General features: G+C 40.0%; 1 protein-coding gene across 4 annotated transcripts in view; it reads right to left on the bottom strand.

The window, feature by feature from the left end:
• Window positions 1-19,871, bottom strand: part of tmem132e (transmembrane protein 132E) — a 391,231-nt gene that overhangs the window by 61,109 nt on the left and 310,251 nt on the right. For all 4 annotated transcript variants that reach the window (XM_039778611.1, XM_039778612.1, XM_039778609.1 and 1 more), the window contains exon 3: window positions 596-736. In XM_039778611.1, coding sequence (XP_039634545.1) covers window positions 596-736 — 141 coding nt within the window. The remainder of the gene's footprint in view (window positions 1-595; window positions 737-19,871) is intronic.

Below are 19,871 nucleotides of genomic sequence, written 5' to 3' on the forward strand. Positions count from 1 at the left end.
TTAAGCTTGCAAATCACTTAGCAACTGTAGTTTAACTATTACCATAAATATTGTTGTTGCATTTACCGTAGAATCTGCCCAGACAGAGTCCATTACAGTCCCGTCAGACACTACAGGACTGTGATTAGGTGTTTTTACTCCTTGATGAACTTCGCATAATTACTGCTCTTAGACAAGATCTCATCTCAAAGGTATTTTAATGCCTACAGTCAAAACCGTCTACCTCAACACCCCAAGTAGAATTAACAGCAGATGTAGTGAGACTAAGCAGATAACATCTCCACTCATTTAACTTTGCTAGACAGCATAGAGTGCTTTAGTCACTGCTGTGGGCCAAAGCTGTATTTTATCTTCTGTAGCTCCTGGGGCATTTACAAAGTATGGTGTATGTATGCTTTTATAAGCTGCCTTTGATCAGAGAGTGAACTATGACTGTTACACGCAAGGAAAGCTTTTTGGAGAACTTTTGTCCAGTGTTAAGGAAGACAGATATCATTGTCTTCGTGTGGCAGCAGCGGGGGCAGGAATCAACAGCTGTAGCTGCAGAAGTTGGTTAGAGAGAAACAGTTGTTTAGGCACAAGGATGTTGACTTACCCCTGTTTGACTGCTTTATTCTTGTTTACATCGATGGTGGTGATGGAGTGCTTGGCGCCGGACTGCACCTCCCAGTCCACCTTCCACTGGGCGTTCTTCGACTTGGTCTCGAGCAGGTTCACCCCTTTCTTTGCTTTGACCCTGCAGGAAATAGCGAGGGAAAAAGAATGGGACAGGTCAATTTTATTAGAGGGGATGATTTATGTGCAGGGTCAGAGGTGAGCGCCCTCTGTGTGAAGCAGTCCTCCTACTTGTATTGCGTCATGGCAAAAGCAATTCCACAGATGAATCAATAACAGAGATGGATGAATATGACAGTGCAATGATATATGAGCCAAAAGGCTAGGACTACTTCAGGTCAGAGTGTTCACTTACACTTCCTGTAAATATCTAATATATACCGTGCTTTATACTGCACCCACTGGGCATTTATACAGTTGTATTAACCACTGGCATCTGAAAGCTTCCAAATTCAGTTCACATGCTTTCTGAAAATATTTACTAACTAATAAGGCATTTGAACAGATTAAATAATGTTGGATTTCCCAAAGACACAATCCAAAAGACACAATATCAGGATACTTGGTTGATTGTGAGGTGAAATCCTCCTTTCACAACCCTCAGCTCATCAGGGAGAACATACTGCACCGAGCTGGTTGGGATTCACATTTTTTGCTCAAGGACACTTCAGCAGGGAGGATGTTTGAACCTGGAAACCACTCATACTCCCTGAAGTCTCTTAATATTTCAGATGTTCACATTAAATATTCCAGAAATACACTTTCCCATGAATAAATATACATGATCCACATGTCACTTGATACATATGGAAGAAATACATCCCAATGTAAATATGAATCAAATTCTTCTCTGGCATAAATAAACCATAAATAATAACAATGAACCTTATATACATATGTGTAATCTTCCAAACATGTACATTCTCATGTGGCCAGTGCACATATAGCCATAATTTACGTACATACTGTACATTAGTGCATGCAGAGATTTTGCACATTCACATACTGAACATGCATGTGTGTATACAATGCACATACTAAACAAACGCGTAGATGCATACATCTGCCGCATCTGCCCATATACTATATATTCCACACAGATAAAAACGTATGTGTACATGTTTCCAAACCCGTCTGCAGAGAGAAGAGAAAACCAAAATACTAAATACAGTAAATATATAAATAAATAGCTTCAAAAGAAGTAGAAAAAAGTAGCTATACAAGAGTGCAAAACAAGATAAATTGGCTGCAAGATAGATGCAGCAAGTACCTTCTTGAAGAATGGTCAGGTCTTGATTTATAATTTTGAACATCTAAATTTTTAAATATTTAGCTGCAGCGTCCAGATAAAAGACTTGAACCTGAAACATCATGAGTTAAATATTGAAAAGATGTTAAAGGCGATTTTCTGGTTCACAACTGCTAAAATGCATGTTAGTCTGGAACCTTTCAGTTCATTTTCGATTTCCAAGGGGGCGTTATCAAAGGCACATACTACAATATCTCTGGACACTATTAGATACACCGTCGACCAATCAAAGCAATGAAACGGTGTAGCGCCAAGCAACACATGCAAGTTGGGGTCGGTTCTTGATCCCTTTTGAAGAAGGGGTCATAAACTTTCTCAAATTACAGCTAAGCAGTACACTAGTTTGACAGTTTGAGCTGAGTTTTGTGAGCCTGGTGCATTGCGCTGTACGGAGAATGCCAGTTACAATCAGTAACTACGTACGGTAACTACATTCAAGCATGAAGCTTCTATATTATTTATCCTCTTAAACCTGCCCCATATTAGATAAACGGCTGTGATAGGTCCGCCCAGGGTCCTGGTCGGCTGAAAATCTGTCTGAACGTGACAGGGGCCAGACATATCTGCCAGAGCAAAAACAAGAGCTGGCAGATTCACCTGGTTTCCAGGCTACCTAAAACTAATATAATTTAGAAGTAAGACCATTTGTGAGGTCTGTTCAATCTGCTTTGCTTTTAAAGTGTATCCTGATGACAGTGCTGGTTTCCACCTTAAACCAAGAGGCTGTTCAAGTCGGTGAAGAATACATTTTAATTTTCTGTCAGCTGGGTATCAAACCAGTTCTGGCAGCTGTCCTTTGTGACTTTACCTTGACGTGCTATTCAGGTGTCCACTGAAAGAATACTAAATAGAAGAGAAGAAAAACAAAAGCATTCTCTTCCCAGTTATTATTGTGATTCTGGTTATTTGACCACAGAGCCACGCCTGACTCCTGCACTGAAGCATGATGGAGACAAGCAGCCCATCCACAGACATTCAGAGCCAATCAAGATTATTGAGCTGATGGTCTCATTTTCATGAAATACAAGACAGAGATGAATTATTAACATGCTTGGCTTTTGTTTGTCTGCCTTTTGCCTTCAAGACTATTCATTAGTAAACACACTGGAAGCTAAGTTAACCTTTGCTTCGACATTGTGGCCACAGACGCGAGGAAAATATTTTAAATTCTGTATTAAACACTAAATGATAATAATATTATTATTGGGATAGGATAAGTATCAGACAGTGTTGTCCAGAAGGTTGTCACGTTGCTTGTGAAAATATGAGTGCCAATTTCTGCTTCACTGCGGGAAATTAATGGTTTTGCCTTGTTTACAGGAAAACACATTGTCACTTTTCTCTTCCTGCCTCAACATCACTGCATTTCCACTCTGAATCACAACAGCTTTCTCTGGACAAACTCACTGAAAGCATTAACTAAATCATATTTTTCTCTCAAGTGTGTCATTAACGTTCGGCTGAAAGTTTGAGGCCCCTGCGACATCTTCCAGATCGTTCCATTTATTTCTCTGACAGATAAAAATTCTGAAGCCCAGCTGAGGTGTTTCCATTTGCTACGCTAACCTGCGCTCAGTGCATCGACCACTCATCCGTGATTTGTGAAAGCAATTGACTTTCAGCTGAAACAGTCTCCCGTTCTTCATCCAGAATAAGCACAAAGCTCAAACACAATCTGTGTTTTAACGTAATCACCAACATTCGCACTTTGCTGCTGATATTATTTAACAAGCTATTAATGGAAACGTTGCACGCTCATGCATAGTTACCATGCATTAACGTATCATTAGCCATCAAGTTCAAAGTCATTAACAATTTTAAAAAAGTTTAAATTTGTCTTCCTTCATGAGTTGAACCTACTGTATACACAGCTCATGGAATTGAAGTCCTCCAAACTGAACAACAAAATTATATGTATGAACGTGACCTGAGAGAATTATGATTCATGACCATGTGAAACCAACTACAACATTGCAGACTTAACCTTTAAATACTGAACTTTGTAAAAGCTTTGCTTTTGCTGTCCTAAACGTGCCATCCCATCAGAAATGATGTCTTTTACTTTTTGTCTGATATAAAACAGGTTGCAGCTTCTAAAACATTGTTTCTTGTTATTGCATCGCTTATTGTCTTCTTTCATCAAATCCTGCACATCAGAGAAAATACAGTAATTATCTGATACAGCAGCGTCAAGGGGAGATGAAACAGAAAAATGTAATGTTTAAGAAATCACCCTGATCAAGCGTGTTGCCTTTGATGTGAGTTGAAAAGGGGAAACGTAATACCCTCAGACTCTCACTAAATGAGGTGACCCAGTTGCTACTTGATCACTGTATCTTGTAAAAAAAAATACTGATATTAAGAGATGATCATTACACATCATTGTCGGGCACAACCATTCCCAGTGCATTTCCTGGTAAGGGTGCAACCCTGGTGAGTAATACTTGTATTTATATTCATTACCTACACTCACCAGCAGCTTATACAAGCCACTACATATTCATCATAATCTTCTTTAGAGAGCCTGCATACTGCACAGAACCAATGCTTTTAATCAGATGGCCCTTTTCACAGGCTGTGGTTCATTTTTGCACCACAAATGAGAGGGGATGAATCATTACCCATGGGAGCGCCACATGAATCGGGCTCCCATTGAACAGTGTTAATGCTGATTAATGAAAGAGCATTGCAAATGGGAAAGCTGTACAGCAGTAACCTGCAAATACTACACGCCCAAATTCTCAGAATCTCTGTGTTGCTACACAGGAAAAGTGGAGAGGCAGCGTGAGCTACTTTAGCTAAGACAGAGCTATTACTTACTCATTCCACACAGATGCCTTCTGCCATGGCAACATCTATTAGACTCCGAGATGGCTGACAGACTGCTAAACAGGAGAGCTTTTGGTCAATACATTTCAGGCCAGATTTCTGATCTGCCTGTTTCTGAGCTCCCTAGGGTAATCAAATTTAGTCTTGCATTTAGTGGTAAAACAGGCACTGACCCACAGAATGAAATGACCACAACACAGTGTGATCAATCAGTGATTAATTCCAAAATTACGCCATCAGCTAGTGCCATTTTGTAGTCTACTATCAATACCTATTTTTCAGCCAGTGCAGAGTTTTGGAAGAAAAACTCATCACATGCTGGAGCTGTAAGACAGTTTTAAACATCTGTCCAATAAATGCATTGTAACTGCCTAGCACAGACATACAACTGGTGTTAAAGACACGACATATACACATGTACTCAAGAAAACTTCAAAGAATCCTTCTCTTAATTTTTTTGAATGATGTTCGCTCCAATTACAGCTTCCTTGTCTCTTCTTTGCAGCTTGCTGTGTCTCCATGGTGTGCTTGTACTCGAGAGTTTTGATTGCTCTCCACTGGGCACAGAGGCCCATGTCCTCATGACCCACTTATGACATTTGCTGCCAGAAATCATGGCAACTGCCATGCTACACACTGTAATTTAATCTGTCTGCTGTTAATAAATAAAATATGCAAACCAGGATAAAATCAAATAATAGCTCCCAAGTCTTTAATTTGCTTCTTAATGGCCCTTTAAAAGAGTATTTATTGAACACATTTGAAGAGAACGTCCCCACAGGCAGAGCAGTCACAAAACTGGAATTTTTTCACGACATAATGAGGCTGACTAAAAAATGCGTTTCTAGACTTAAATCACTTTAAATCTCGACAATGAAATACATTATTAATAGTCTAGACTACATATGCGTACTGTATAGTATTAATCTGAATGTGTATTACCAACGGGCCCTTTAACAAGCTTAGGGTAGAAGTCAGGGTACAGTGGCTGGGATGTGCCAATTCAAAGAGCAAACATGGTAAAACTGCTGCTTTTCTTGGAGAATTGATTCAATGGATGCTGGGATATAGGTCAGTGCTGTCAGGGTGTGAACTACACAGGAGCCAGGAGGAGGATCCTCTTAATAAGACATGAGCTCCCCTGAAAACATGATATGTGTGTTGGAAATCCTGGGGGGTCTCTAAAATATTGACAATATGCTATGTTTGCCATGTATTTCTATTTTTCTGTATCTTCATTATTATGGCTCATGCAGAAAATTAGGCTATTAATGATCTATGATTTATGCATAACTAATATCACTAATATGATCACTAATTCACTTTAATAAAGATCAATCAATCAATCTATCAATCAATACATTTTCTTTATCACATGAAATCGTAGGAGATACAATTCCAGTGAAATGTAATCCCATCAACTCCTTCAACTTCTGCATGATTCATGTTTTTCAGTGATGATTCAGTTGTAGATTAGGGTATTTAGCGAGGGTCTGAGGCAATGTCAGGGGATCATGCTAAACATGAAATACAGGAGTGAAATGATTTCCTTGTTTATCATTTGTCTAACCGGATTGGTTTATTGATGTTTGTTGATCTACATCAATGAAGATGAGCATTATACTCTACAAATAAATTCTAATGTGTTTAAATGTGTAAATATATGTGTAAAATGGCCAGTTTGAGACTAAAAAGAAACCTGCTGTCTGACCTGAGGATTCGTTGTCTCACATTGCCAGACCTATCTCCGCAGCGCTGCGGAGGAAGGTCTGGCAACAGGAGCATACACTCCTGGATAGGAGAAAAAACAGTCAAGGGTTGTTTGCATTTCTTTTAAAGCAACACCAAAAATTATTTTGTACGTTAAAATAATGATTCCAAAATCGTTTCAGTGGTTCATCAACTCGTAACAGGGTGAACGGCACTTCTGCATTCGCTTTGCGGCCCTCTCTCGGCTATAACCACACTATGCAAGTTCGCCAGATCGAGTAGCGGATCTGTAGCTCAAGTGAGACATACGACAGCGATATTGGACAATTCCGCTTCCAACCTGTAGGGGGACCGAAGAGGAAAAGTGCTTTGGTGTTTGCTTTAACCAATCACAATCGTCTTGGGCGGTGCTAAACTCCGGACACAGCGAGTGTGGCTCTGCAAAATGGTCTCGGGAAGGATTGCGTTTAGGTGGAACATTTGCACCCTGCAAAAGAAAACACCGCTTTCTGACCGGAGGGATTTTTGCAGTTCCTAGAACATAACGTTCCTAGAACCCTTTTTTTCTCGTGTTCCAACTGGACCAATTTGGGAATTATTAAGTTCCTCTGGCCGCAGTTCCCGTAAAGGCCCAGACGGCTGACCCTCGGCAGAAAAGGACTGATCAGTCTCCTCAAGTTGGTCAAAAAGTGCCTCGGAACACACCAAAGCGACGAGATGTAATACGTCTCCATAACAGCAGGTGGCGCTAATCTGTATTGTCGCCCAAAAATGAAAACCGGCAGCTGATTGGACAAACGCGCCACGTGGGTCTGGCTTCTCCGGAAATTCAAAGCCAGACTGGCATGGCGGTTTGTTCAGAATACGATCTCATATTGTACTAAAATAGTTCACCAAAACGTGTTTCTGAAAACATTTTAAGCGAGAAATAGGCCGTGCAGTTGCTGAATCTGTCTTCATTTCAGATCGACAAAGGTCAGTTTAAAAGATTTTTGTCAGATTTTGAGAGACTCTAGTCACGCTCATCCCGCTCCTCGTTTCCGGGTTAGCACTATACCAATCAGATTGGTCATTTGAGTCGGAACACACACTGAACAGACTGTCCGACGGCTGATTATCGGCTTGGTGTGTCTCGGGCTTAACTCTTTCAGCTCCTACTTCTGGGCAGGGTCTTTTCCCTTTCCTGCATGTGGTGGTTAGATGGCTGTGTTATAATAACAAAAGGTCAGTCCCTATGGCCACTTGGCCAGTGCGAATGCAAATTGCAAAACCGGTATTGGGGTAGAGTAGTTAGTAGAACTGTTTAGAAGTGGACTGTTCCTATAACTACGTTCCTGTAACTACTTGGTCGGAAAGAGGCTGTGGTCTGCTGCTGGGTCTTTCATCTAACTTGTTCTCCCTACAAAACGTCACCAACCAGTCTACACAAATTTTCCTGGCACTCATTTGGTTTCCTCGCAATAGTCGGCAGCTCTCGAGTGACAACCATATCCTCACCCTTGGACCGCAAGCAGCAATCTTATCAATCGTCTCAAGCACTTTGATATCTATGATGTTTATATTCACAAGTAAACAGCTCTGAGGTTTTCTCGACAGCAGCACAGAGACGTGCAGCTGGAAAGACAGACGGGAGGGTGAACCTGCCAGGGACAGACTTTTTTAATGGGAAGCTCCGAAAATTAGAATATGAGAAGCTGGGGAAATATCACAGAACAGATTACACATTTGAAACTGCAGCTGCTTGTTTGCACATGCTGAAAATGATTTGTATCTTGTAGGTGAAAATGAGCAATGCAGTACAGTGATAAATATGTCTTCTAAAAGGTATGCCATAGTAAACAGCACATTCCTAGTTATTAACACTCCACATTGCCTACAAAACAACCAGACTAAGTACCAACCATAACTGCTTGAATTTAAAGTAACATCAGCAGCACTTTCAGCTTCCAGTGCTCTGTAATTAATACAAACAATAAAGTCACATTCTAACAGAAGAGATGAGTAAGCCAGATAATTATTGCAGAGATCCACAAAAAAACATCTAATGCTGAGGTAAGACATTACCATGCTAAACACTGCAATTATACAACTTTTCCTTTAATCTGGAGACTGATGCTTTCTACCCTCAAGGTTGGAAGTTTTTTTATGACGCTAGTTGCTCCTGGATAGTTCTCCATTTCTGAGCATTTGAAAATGCTCACAGTTAAGTCTTTGTTAAAAAACAAGACAATGAAACAGTTTTTAAGGGTAAGGCTGACGTTATTCTACATTTTTTTTACATTGGTTCCTTAAAAAAAAAAAAAAAAAGGCCACAAATATATGTTTCATTTTATAAAAAGGCTCAATAATTTCTTGAAACAGCTGGGCACTATAGGTTTTAATAAACTTTAAAAAATACTCAAACTGGAAATAGAGAATTGTTTGGGATGCAGATTAATTAACATGTGATGCTCTATTGAGTTTGATTTTCAGCAGCAGGGCGATGTATGTGTGGGAGTGCCAATGCCCATGTTTATTGTAATGAAGGACAATGTCACCCCATCACCATGTAACAGAATGGCTCATTTTGTGCTTTTAACAGTTTTTGAACAACACTGGAGCTCTATGGCACTGAGGAAAAAGCTACTGGCATTGGCTACACAAGCAATACTTGTTTGTAGGACCAATTAATTGATGCTTCTGTTCAGATTTCCATGGGATTTGTTGACAATAAGAAAAATATACTTATTTTTTTCTGAGCATCTGATGAATTCATCTTAGAATCACTGGCATTGATCAATAAACCCCATCAAAACTAGCCCAGCAGATACTGTATAATCATGATAAGCTGGTAAAAGCTGTACTACTGCCTTCCCCTTTGTTAAGGAAGTATTTAACAGCTGGTGTTATGGCTTGCTGAAAGGGAATATCTTCAGGAGGCCGTAGGGAGCGCAGAAGCAGAAAATTAAGTAAATTGTGACGCTACATGCCTGAACACGAGAATTATCTCTCCGTTTCTTCACCACATTCAAAGGCTGCCCAAACATGTGTGACAGAAATGCACTGGGGGAGGACTTTTTTTTCTGTCTTCGCCTTTGAACTACAGAGATGCTCCCACTGCTCTCACCATATAAAGCTCAGGCCTTCTTACTCTGAGGACCAAGTCCTCATGATGAATAGCTGCAGTGCCTCTTAAAGTAGGCCTTAGTTTACAGTTATCCTCTTCCTACCTATCTATGTACCAAAAAAGACACAAATAAAAATAAATCATTGTTGATGTTTGATATTGTCATTTCTTGAATATAAAAAATAGTAAGTCAGGGGAGTTTTTATCAGTTACTGAGAGCGTTTTTCTCCAAGGTTGGTGTGCAGAAAACAGTGCAAGCTCCATACTAAGCTGGTTTACTTTGCATCATCTTTTCTAACTCTCTCACTTTTTCAGTAGCTTTGTAAATAACTCTACAATGTTGCAACATTTTCTAAATACCAAACATTAAAGCAGTGCTTTTTAACCCTAATGCTTTCATCATACCAAATTAAAAACTATTATATAAATACTATAAATATTGCAAGATCTTTCAAAAAATGTAATGGCACATTATGACACATCATGCCCGATGGACAGTATTATTTTAGATTTCCTATGTGGCTAATATTGCATAAAAATTGGAACTGAAATAGAAAGTGAACTCTTAACAATGTGTTAATGTGATAATGACAATGTAATAAACCAAAAAATATCCACTAAAAAGGACTAAAGCTCTGTCATAAATTAACACCACTGATGGCATAAAGACATAACTTCAAGCTGTAAAATGTCAGATTTTTTAGGATAAGAGAAAGTGTTTTTGTCATTGTTGCCAATTAACTGAGGACATTTTTACAACGCTTATACATAAGAAACTAATGCCAGAATCATTAAAAATGTCCTTCCCTTTGGTGTGAATATCAGATAATTACAACCCTTCCCTTCCCTCACCATGGAAGGTCAAACTAGATCGAGGGCATTTCCTACGAAAGTGATTTTGATGAGAACTTGATTTCTGCCGGACCATTCCCTCAATTTCCATCTCTTTTCTGAAATACAACTCCACTCTCTGGTTTGTGCATTTCAGCAGGGCCTGACTACAATACTCTTGTGAAATTATCAAATGAACAACGAAGACCTTAGTCTCTGTCTGCCAGCCCCAGACAGTTTGGTCTCTGGTATTTGGCATTCAAAAGTGGCATGTTATGCTGCCGAGTGGGACGTCGTAAACAAACATTTGATCACGGATGGCGGTGACAACAACCCACAGAACACTAGTAGTGCTACCACTGGTGAGTGAAACCCTGACGGATGGAGCCGGGGTTTCACGGTTGTCCCTTTAATGATGCAGAGATGAAGGCAGAAAAGTAAATAAACAACTAAAATGTCAGCACTTGAATGTCTCAGAGGCATTAGCTGCACTACCTTTTGCATTACAGCAGAAACGGGGACTCGTCCCATCAGCTAAATTTGGCCGGCAAAGCCTTTTTTTTTTTTCCTGTAGGCAGAAGCTCCATTAGTTCCTCTGAGGGGGCACTTTACAGACAACTTTGCCGCTTGTGCTACTGCAGACACAACAAATTCTATTCCATGAAGATATGTATAATTCAAAGTGCACATTTTTATTTGTCCTTGGCCAGTTGTGGATATGGTGCTTTTATGTGTCCAATGACATGTGATTCAATCACATACTTCGCTGTGCACGATGTTTCAGCTTCAGCATAACATGCTATGTTGAAAGGGGCCACGTTAAAAGCAGAAAAGGTTTGCTGTTGGTTTTTAGAACTTCACTGAACCGTTCAATCGACCTCACGTTCAAAACAAATTCTAAATCATTTCTCAACCCGACATCAAAACAGGGAATAATTAAAATGACACTGTAAACATGCAATCTATAACCGCTTCCAATGTCATGGTTGTTGTTTTTTTGACCATTCTTGTTTTACTGAAGAACTGTAAAGATACATGAAAGATATGCTGTACCTGTAGTATGCTGTACCTGTAGTACAGTAGGAGTACCTGACTAGCTACACTCTTTTCATTGTATTACTTCTTTCCAGTGGTGGAGAGGAGCCAGAGCGGGCCACCAAGAAAGATTGACAAAGTTTTGTGTTTCCTGGTCTGCCAGTCAAAGGTTCTTGGTGTCTGTGTGTGTGTGTGTGTGTGTGTGTGTGTCTGTGTGTGTGGCTGAGGGTGGGGGGTATGTCAATAATCTGGGGGATTGCACACCCTCCCAGCACTGTGCTAGATCCAGGCCCATTCTCTATTTACAGTGTATTTGGAATGAAGAGAAAAAAAACTGTGTAGTAGTTAGAGTGAAAACAGTCACCGTGGCTCAACAGAAGACCCCATAGTACTGTATGGAAACCAAAGATGATCAATCGAAAATGCCAAAATATAGATGTCGCAATAATTGCAACAGTGTTGTGACATTTTGACAAGTTTGACACTCGACAGTGTCTGGAAATGCAGTGCAAGAGACGCTGCTGTAATGAGCGCTTAGCACAAATGACAGACATCGCAGCCGCAGATGTTCACTTGGCAGAGTGATGCAAAAAAGACCCAACGCTCATTATGACAGTCAGACAAAAGAACGCCCATCTGATAGTAAACGGAGCGGCCAGGCCATGCGAGAGGACCCGGCCAACGGGGACATTATCAGCAGACTCAGTAATACAGTCATTTCTGACTGAAATGAAAAAAGGCAACAATGTGCCCCACAGTATGGTCCAGCAGTCAGGATTTGGCCTAATCTGACAATTCACTGGAGGAGAAAAAAAGGAGTGGAAAGCAGGAAAATCATTTCATTGTTTTGATGAGAGGCTTTTCTGGAGCTTCATGGATAGATACAGTATATGGATAGAACTACTGATCTAATAAGGCCACATCTAGACACTGTTTTCTTTAGTTATGCAGTGATGATAACATAGACAGGAACATTCAATGTTTTATAAATGAAAAAGAAAAGCAGAATGTTTTTGGTAGGCTAAACAAGTATTTGCAGCCATGGGAAAGATCTATCTGTAACGAGTCGAGTGATGTCTGTTACTATGGACAATATCGAGACAATATAATTAGAGTGTACTAGAGAGGCTTTTAAGAGGCTCAGCATTTTCATCTTAAATTAAGGTAACTTAGAAGTAAATGTCAGTTGTGTTCCTACTTGCTTTGACTGGATTCTTGCCTCTTACTGTACTAGAAAACGCAATTACAGGCCTTAAAACAGAGGCTGTTTGTCTCTGCAGCAGATGAAAAGGGTCTTGTGGGTCTTGTGGTGGGTTTTAGCTTAAACGGTTGTCACCACCAGCATGTGTATATTGAAAAAGAACAGACATGTGTGTATTTTACACACTTTTTCCTCCAATAAACAAATGCTAATGGGAGAGACAGGTAAAACCAGGACAAGACACAACGCCAAGACATTACACCACAAGCTGCTGTGCATCCAAGAGCACAGAACCACCAACATACCTCAGCTAAAAATAATTTTTAATCCAAAAGAAGACACAGACACATAAAATACAGAGAACATCTAGTTCTGCCTCAGAGAGAGAGAAATGTGTTTGGAGTGATTACTACCTGCGTGATTCAGGATTTTTGCTAAACTATTCAAGTGACCAAAATTGACTTTTATACATTTCCAACATATGGGTTGTTACATGATGGAGCAGAACGGCTGGAATTGCGTGACCTGCTGTATGTGACCTGATATCACAACATTACTGTACTGCTACTATGCAGCCATATCTTGCTGCTTTTGGCCAACATGTTGCTTCAAGCTTTGTGTGATATCACCAATGTTCATGTTGTGACTAGATGTGACCTTGGCAGACACACTGTCTATAGTGCTCATGCTGTCTGGAAGAAAACACATTAGTCTTAAACCATGTTTGCCACATTTAATTAAATTGATTGACAGCTCCTATTGCATTGTAAAGACCTTTGCTATTTGCTTCTAATTCCATCACAATGTTGTAAGAACTGTCTGTCAGGGCTACAACTAACAATTATTTTCTTTATCAATGAATGTGTTGATTCTTTTTTTGACCGGATTACTTTGCAGTGTGGGGCAGAAGATAACATCAGAGCAGATCTTCAGATTTACTCGCAACATTGGAGCCGTTATGTTTAAAATATAAAGTCATAAACACTCTGAGGGTTCATGTGATCAACTGATCACCAGACATCAATTTACTGCAGATAATCAACAATCAGTGGATTGTTGTCAAGAGGCATCAGTCATACATATTGCATGAACCTCTCTACATTCCCTACCTTCTGATGTATAGATCAAAGTGAAGACAATTACATTTTGTTACTGCCAAAAAATGCTTCACTTGCTGCACTACAAATAAACCTGACCTGGCCTTTTAGTGTTCTCATAACAGGGCAGTCCTGAAAGTGAACACGTTGAACACAAATCCTGACATAACCTTAGCAACCTATGCCCCTTTTTTCCCTCCTTTTGTGCACACACACTCACACAGACAGACAGACAGACAGACAGACAGACAGACAGACAGACAGACAGACAGACAGACAGACAGACAGACAGACAGACAGACAGACAGACACAGACAGACAGACAGACAGACAGACAGACAGACAGACAGACAGACAGACAAAAAAAACACACACACACACACACACACACACACACACACACACACACACACACACACACACAACGCACATCCAGCAGCATGGCGGCAACAGCATTAGAGGCGTCCTTTGGGAAGACAATTATTCTAAGTAGTTTTCCCATCAACCAAAGCCATGGGCAGAAGACCCTCGGGTGAGCCAGAACCTTTCTGAGGAGGCAATCGGGGAAGTAGCCGCTGTCCAATTTATTTGATAAGGCGAGTAGAGCTCAGACCTGCCACTAGATGCAGAGGGGAAGAAAATTGGGGCCGTGTTGCAACCTAGCTGCTGACATTTTCAGAGTTCAAATCACTATGCAAACATAGTGATTATAATAATATTTCAGCCATGGTTCAGGGTTGATATTCAAAGTTCAGGGTGCAATGGACGACTGTTAGCTTTCAGTATACTGCACCGACTAAGTGATCAAGCAAAGGTATATACTACTAGTCATTGGAGCATGAGATAGCAGGCCTGCTGCTTGTGAGGAGCAGTGATTACAGTATAGTGAAAGTTGGCAACTGAGCTTTCCTTCAAGGTACCGACAATAGGAGATTAAATTCAAAGATCTTTTCAAGTAGGGGGTGGCGTCAGCGCTCCTGATGTTCTCAACTTTTCCCTGGAGGAACTTCTATTTCAAATTGGACAGCTTCGAGTAAAACTAGCTCCCTCTGGGGATCCTCACCCACACAGAAGCCAGTGTAAAAGAAATGCTATCCCTCTCTGGGGAAAACACACACACACACACACACACACACACACACACACACACACACACACACACACACACACACACACACACACACACACACACACACACACACACACACACACACACACACAGTAACAGAAATGATGAATAAACAAATCACAGACAGCATTGTGTCATACAAAAGCTTTGAAATGATCATACCGTGCATGGATTCAAGTTGTTTAAATAAATACAAATGCATGTGTTACAGGTTTGCCACATTAACTTTGAGACATACAGAATGATCACTGCAAAACAAATGAGACGAGTGTGCTGAAATGATTAATGGATTATTAGATCAAAAGAAAAATTAATTGAGGACAATTTTAGCTATCAATTATGAAGGTTCCAGCTTCTGTAATGTGAGGATTGCAGTGTTTTCTGTCTCATATTATTAGTACCTGAAATACCTAAAGGTTATATGTTGTTTGGACAAAATAAGAATTTGCAAGATGACATAATGGGCTCTGAGAACTTACAATGGGCATGTCTGATTATATTATTATTTGTTCTCATATTTTATTAAGAAAACAATTAACTGTTCCCAAAAATAATTGATATATTAATACATATTCAAAATAATCATTAGCTACGGCCTTAAATTATGTAAAGAGGGTAGACCAACACACTGCATTTTACGTGGCATGGTTCTTGATTAGATATATTCCAAAACATGTTTGCTTTACGGTACAAAACAGGAAATTGATGCTAATCTTAGTATCATAGACAGTATATAAAGTGAAACAACAGAGCCCGTTGCTCTGGACGGAGACCAGTGAAGGATATTAGAAGCACTTTTCCGGTGATGGCTGAGCGTTACTGCGCAGCCTCCAACTGAGAGAGACAACGTAAATGTGACGTGAGCAACCTGTCTGAAAGTTGTCTTCTGGTAGCTGTGCCAAGAGAAATCTCAATCATTCCCAATCTTACAGAGACGGAGCGTGTAGGTATATGTAAGGAGATAACATAGGCACAGGCTAATTATTGCTAACTAAAATGCTAGTTAACATTAGTAATTAAACTTAAACAGCTAATGTAAGTCGAAACTGCCTGCGAGCTTCTCCTGTACTATACGGTAATTCCTCTACTATGCGACAATAAGTCGCATGGTTATGACACAATCGTTAGCCTATTTTTACAAAAACGTCTGCTACGGAGTCATAACGTGAGATACAAGGTAATGGAGCCTTTTATACATTGTCATGATTCTTTAGAAATAATCAATGGACAAAAAAAGTCTTTAAACTCTTCAGATGTAGAGTTATTCGCTGTCAAAGTGACGTCAAAATGAATGGCAGTCAATGGAATGCTAACGGGAGGTGATCATTTGGTAGCATCAAAATGGCACCAAAGGAGGTTCAAGTTCTGAAGCGAAGCTTAACCCCTTGCTTAGTATAGTGGTTGAAAATATCTAACTTTGATACCACCTGGTGGTGGTATCAAGAAAAGGCACAGTGGCAAACCTCAATGGAGGCTGCAACCACCGTCAATGTTTCATTTTCGAAAAATGATATATTCTCATACAAATTCTACACAAAAAGCAATGAATCAATAATACAGCTGTTAAGAGAAAAAGGCAACAGAACCTCCCATTTCTCATTTGTATGTTCATAATAATTATGTCAAGAATTAATGCAACAGGATATTGCAAAAGATCACATATTCTGGAACCTCTGGTAAATTATCTTGAGTCAGCTCAAGGAGCATATCTTATAGGTAACTTGATAAAATAATCATGCTTCCCTTTGCCTTTTTGATATTGCATAATTCACAATAGGCAAAATGTGCAAAGAATACACATTCAAAGTTTGTTGAAGTCACACTAAAGGACATCCAGCACCAAAAGTTAACTACCTGTAATCATTTACATTACATTTAAAATGTAAAATGTCTCTTGAACTGAAGACATTAGGAGGCTATTTGGACATGACGAAAAGTGAACTGTAGCTGCATTCTCAATAAGTATACTATCTGAAAGGTGTTTTAGTGTTCTGGACTCTAAAGGTAAGGCATTCTCAGTCTATGAAAGAGAATTCGGTTCCTGAATACCGTTAACAACAGTCCATGCCATCTCTTAAGTAAAGGTTGATACCATGCACAGTAAATGACAATGTACAATACACATTCTCTGTATGGAGTCCAGGAAGAAAAGAGCTGGTGAGAAAGAAGCTGAAGATTTTAATAAACCAAGAAACAAACAAACACGATGTGCTTGTTGGCGCTGAGAGGGTGCTGTAAATCAATTGTGGACTAAAGTTACCTCACACTCTATGGCACTCTTTCAAGTGGTGAATCTCAGAGAAACCCAACTCTGTTAGATGATCAATGTCCCAGACAGGTCATGTTGCAGACAGGATGAAAGCAGACAGAGCAAGAAGAACCCCCGCAGATTCTTACTGGACTTGCAGCTCAACCTTCAGCCAAGAAATAAACATCCATCTTTGATTCACACAGCAACATGCAGCCAGCTTTCTTGTGCCTCTCCTACAATCAATTTTAAAAACATCTTAGGTAATGCGAGGCAAACAGAAATCCTCCGACACAGTGCTGGCAGCAGCCTTCTGAATGATGTCAATTATCTGGGAACAAATGACAGCAATACACCTGAGAATAGCTCTGAGCTATCTGACATACCCTTACCTTGCAGATCTAGTTCTTTCAAATGCAAATCTGCCTTTATTTCCCCTAGGCACAGGAATTCGTCCCTGCACATCTACTGTATATCAAATTGGTAGAGCAAGAGAAACATCCCTCAAGAAAGAAGCGTGCACACAGTCTGAAGTAGCCAATAATCTGCCCAAGAGGGATAGAGCCTCCACCTAAACGTCACCGAGACATCTTTGAGTATATTGCAGAGCTGCCTGCGCTCTGAACAGAACTAAGGAGGGGAACGCTCAAGGAGATGAGTGAAACCTTCTAGGCGTCTCTCCACATGGAGTTTAAAACGAAAATGGGAGACACCTTGAAGAGGTGTTTCAAGAAAGATGACATACAAAGAAATCACATGCCCGTATAGCTGTCATTATCTGCCAAAAAGTATATGCTGGCCTGCATCCCGGTAGACTGGTAGGAAGTAGAGGAAGTAGTTTCCTGGCAGAGAATACATCTGCGTCTTTTAATTTCCTTTAAAGCCTTGTAAATTTCTCATCTCTTCCATAACATTCCACAGACTGCATAAAGGTCTTGCACCATCTCAGATTCTAAACTCTTCATGTCCTTTATGCCCTTGACTACAACTTCACCAAAGGTTTATCCAGTCCCCAGCACTGACTTTCTACTTGCCCCTACTGAATGGACATCTCTCTATTTGGAACCTTTATTACTTCAAAGAAATTTTTTATTTCCATGGGACTGAGATGTCATTCAGTTTGCCCACTGCAGTAACAGGACTACATTCCTAATACTGAACATAACTCCTTCCATTTTTTAAAACCAAAGGGTACATGTGAGTAATTTTTACTTTTTCTTCTTTACAAACAGTAAATACAATCCTTGGCTTTTGCAATATGTTGTCAGCCATGTATAGAGGTTGCAGGACATTTTTGATGTGGAACGACATTTGTTATTCCACATCATAACAGACTGGTGTCTGACCTTCACAGAAAATCCAGTTCTTTGTTTACTTTTCTCATTTCCTCGTGGTCAAAGCTACCAGTTATTGCCCCAAAAATGTACTCCTGGTCAGGCAGTTTAATCAGGCTTTCCATTTATTCAGTTAAAAAGCATGCCTAAAAGAACACAAGCGTTGGGAAATTGATCGAGGCAAATGTTAGGTGAGGTGTGGAATGGATGAAAACTACCCTGCGGCATTTTAGAGACATGATTCAGAATACCTGAACAATCAAAAGAGAGAAGAAATTTACCAAACAACTGACTACTAACCGTGTGAAACATCCCATATTGCCTTCTTGACATGCAGTTCAACTACATCATTAGTAAACAGCCGGCATGTACTCTTTACAGACTGCTACCTGAACTATCTTTGCTCTTTTTCTTCAGGTAATGTGCAACTTTAAACTTAAATAATAAGCAAAATATTGAATCTAAATATCCTACACTTTCATTAGGTAGTGCAGTGCCCGTTCGAAACGTGCCTGTTGGGGAACGGGCTGATTGCTTGGAACCACTCATCCAAACAACTTCACACTCGACACTTTGCGCTTCTTTGGGTCCTGAGCAATTCACCTGCCATGACATAGTTGCGTCCCCTAGCAATGCGAGAGTATATGCTTCATTTGATACCAGCTAGCAATACCCGCCAAGTGTGAAGTTGATTGGATGAACGGTTGTCAAGAAATTTGAAAGGCAAACATATAGACAGACAGAGACTCCTTCTATTGTAGTTAGATACACTGCAAACTGACAGACTCTCATGGGCAGTGGCATATGGATCAGAAGATAAATAAGAGAAAAATAACAGAACTGGAATAGACAGAGTTCACATGGACTGCAGCAATTAAATCAAATAATTGAAAACATCCAAACACAGAACCCAACTATCCATCCAACCTAGAACTGAATCAATGTGACACTTGTAACTGCCTGTCACATGGCCGCTACTGCCAAAGAAATAGCTGTTAAAGCAAAAGGATATTTTCCTGAGTGCATTCAAAAATGTGTGTTTTACATTTAAAAGTCTGCCAGGCACAGCCGGAGAAATACTATAAATCTCTTGGGTTATTGAAGCCCACCGTAGGAAGTTACAGCAGAAATGGGATAAACTTTCTCAGCCACCATGCTTGGTAAATCATCAATTGTTTCATACAACCATGTCGGTATTATGTAATGTTCAATTAGTACATGCTGAGGTTAAAGTTCTGAGAGTGGTAGCACAGGCAATGTAACCTAATACTGTCCTCTAACATATCTACTATTAAAAAAAACCCAACCATGATTCAATTCACACATGACACAATAATTTGGCAAAAAAAGAACATGAAAACCTTTTTAAAGCCAAAGCCCAGACCATCTACCCCTCCCATTGTGCCTTTATATGCCACCAACTCTGT

Source organism: Perca fluviatilis, chromosome 16 (genome assembly GCF_010015445.1).
Source record: "Perca fluviatilis chromosome 16, GENO_Pfluv_1.0, whole genome shotgun sequence".
Lineage (NCBI taxonomy): Eukaryota > Metazoa > Chordata > Actinopteri > Perciformes > Percidae > Perca > Perca fluviatilis.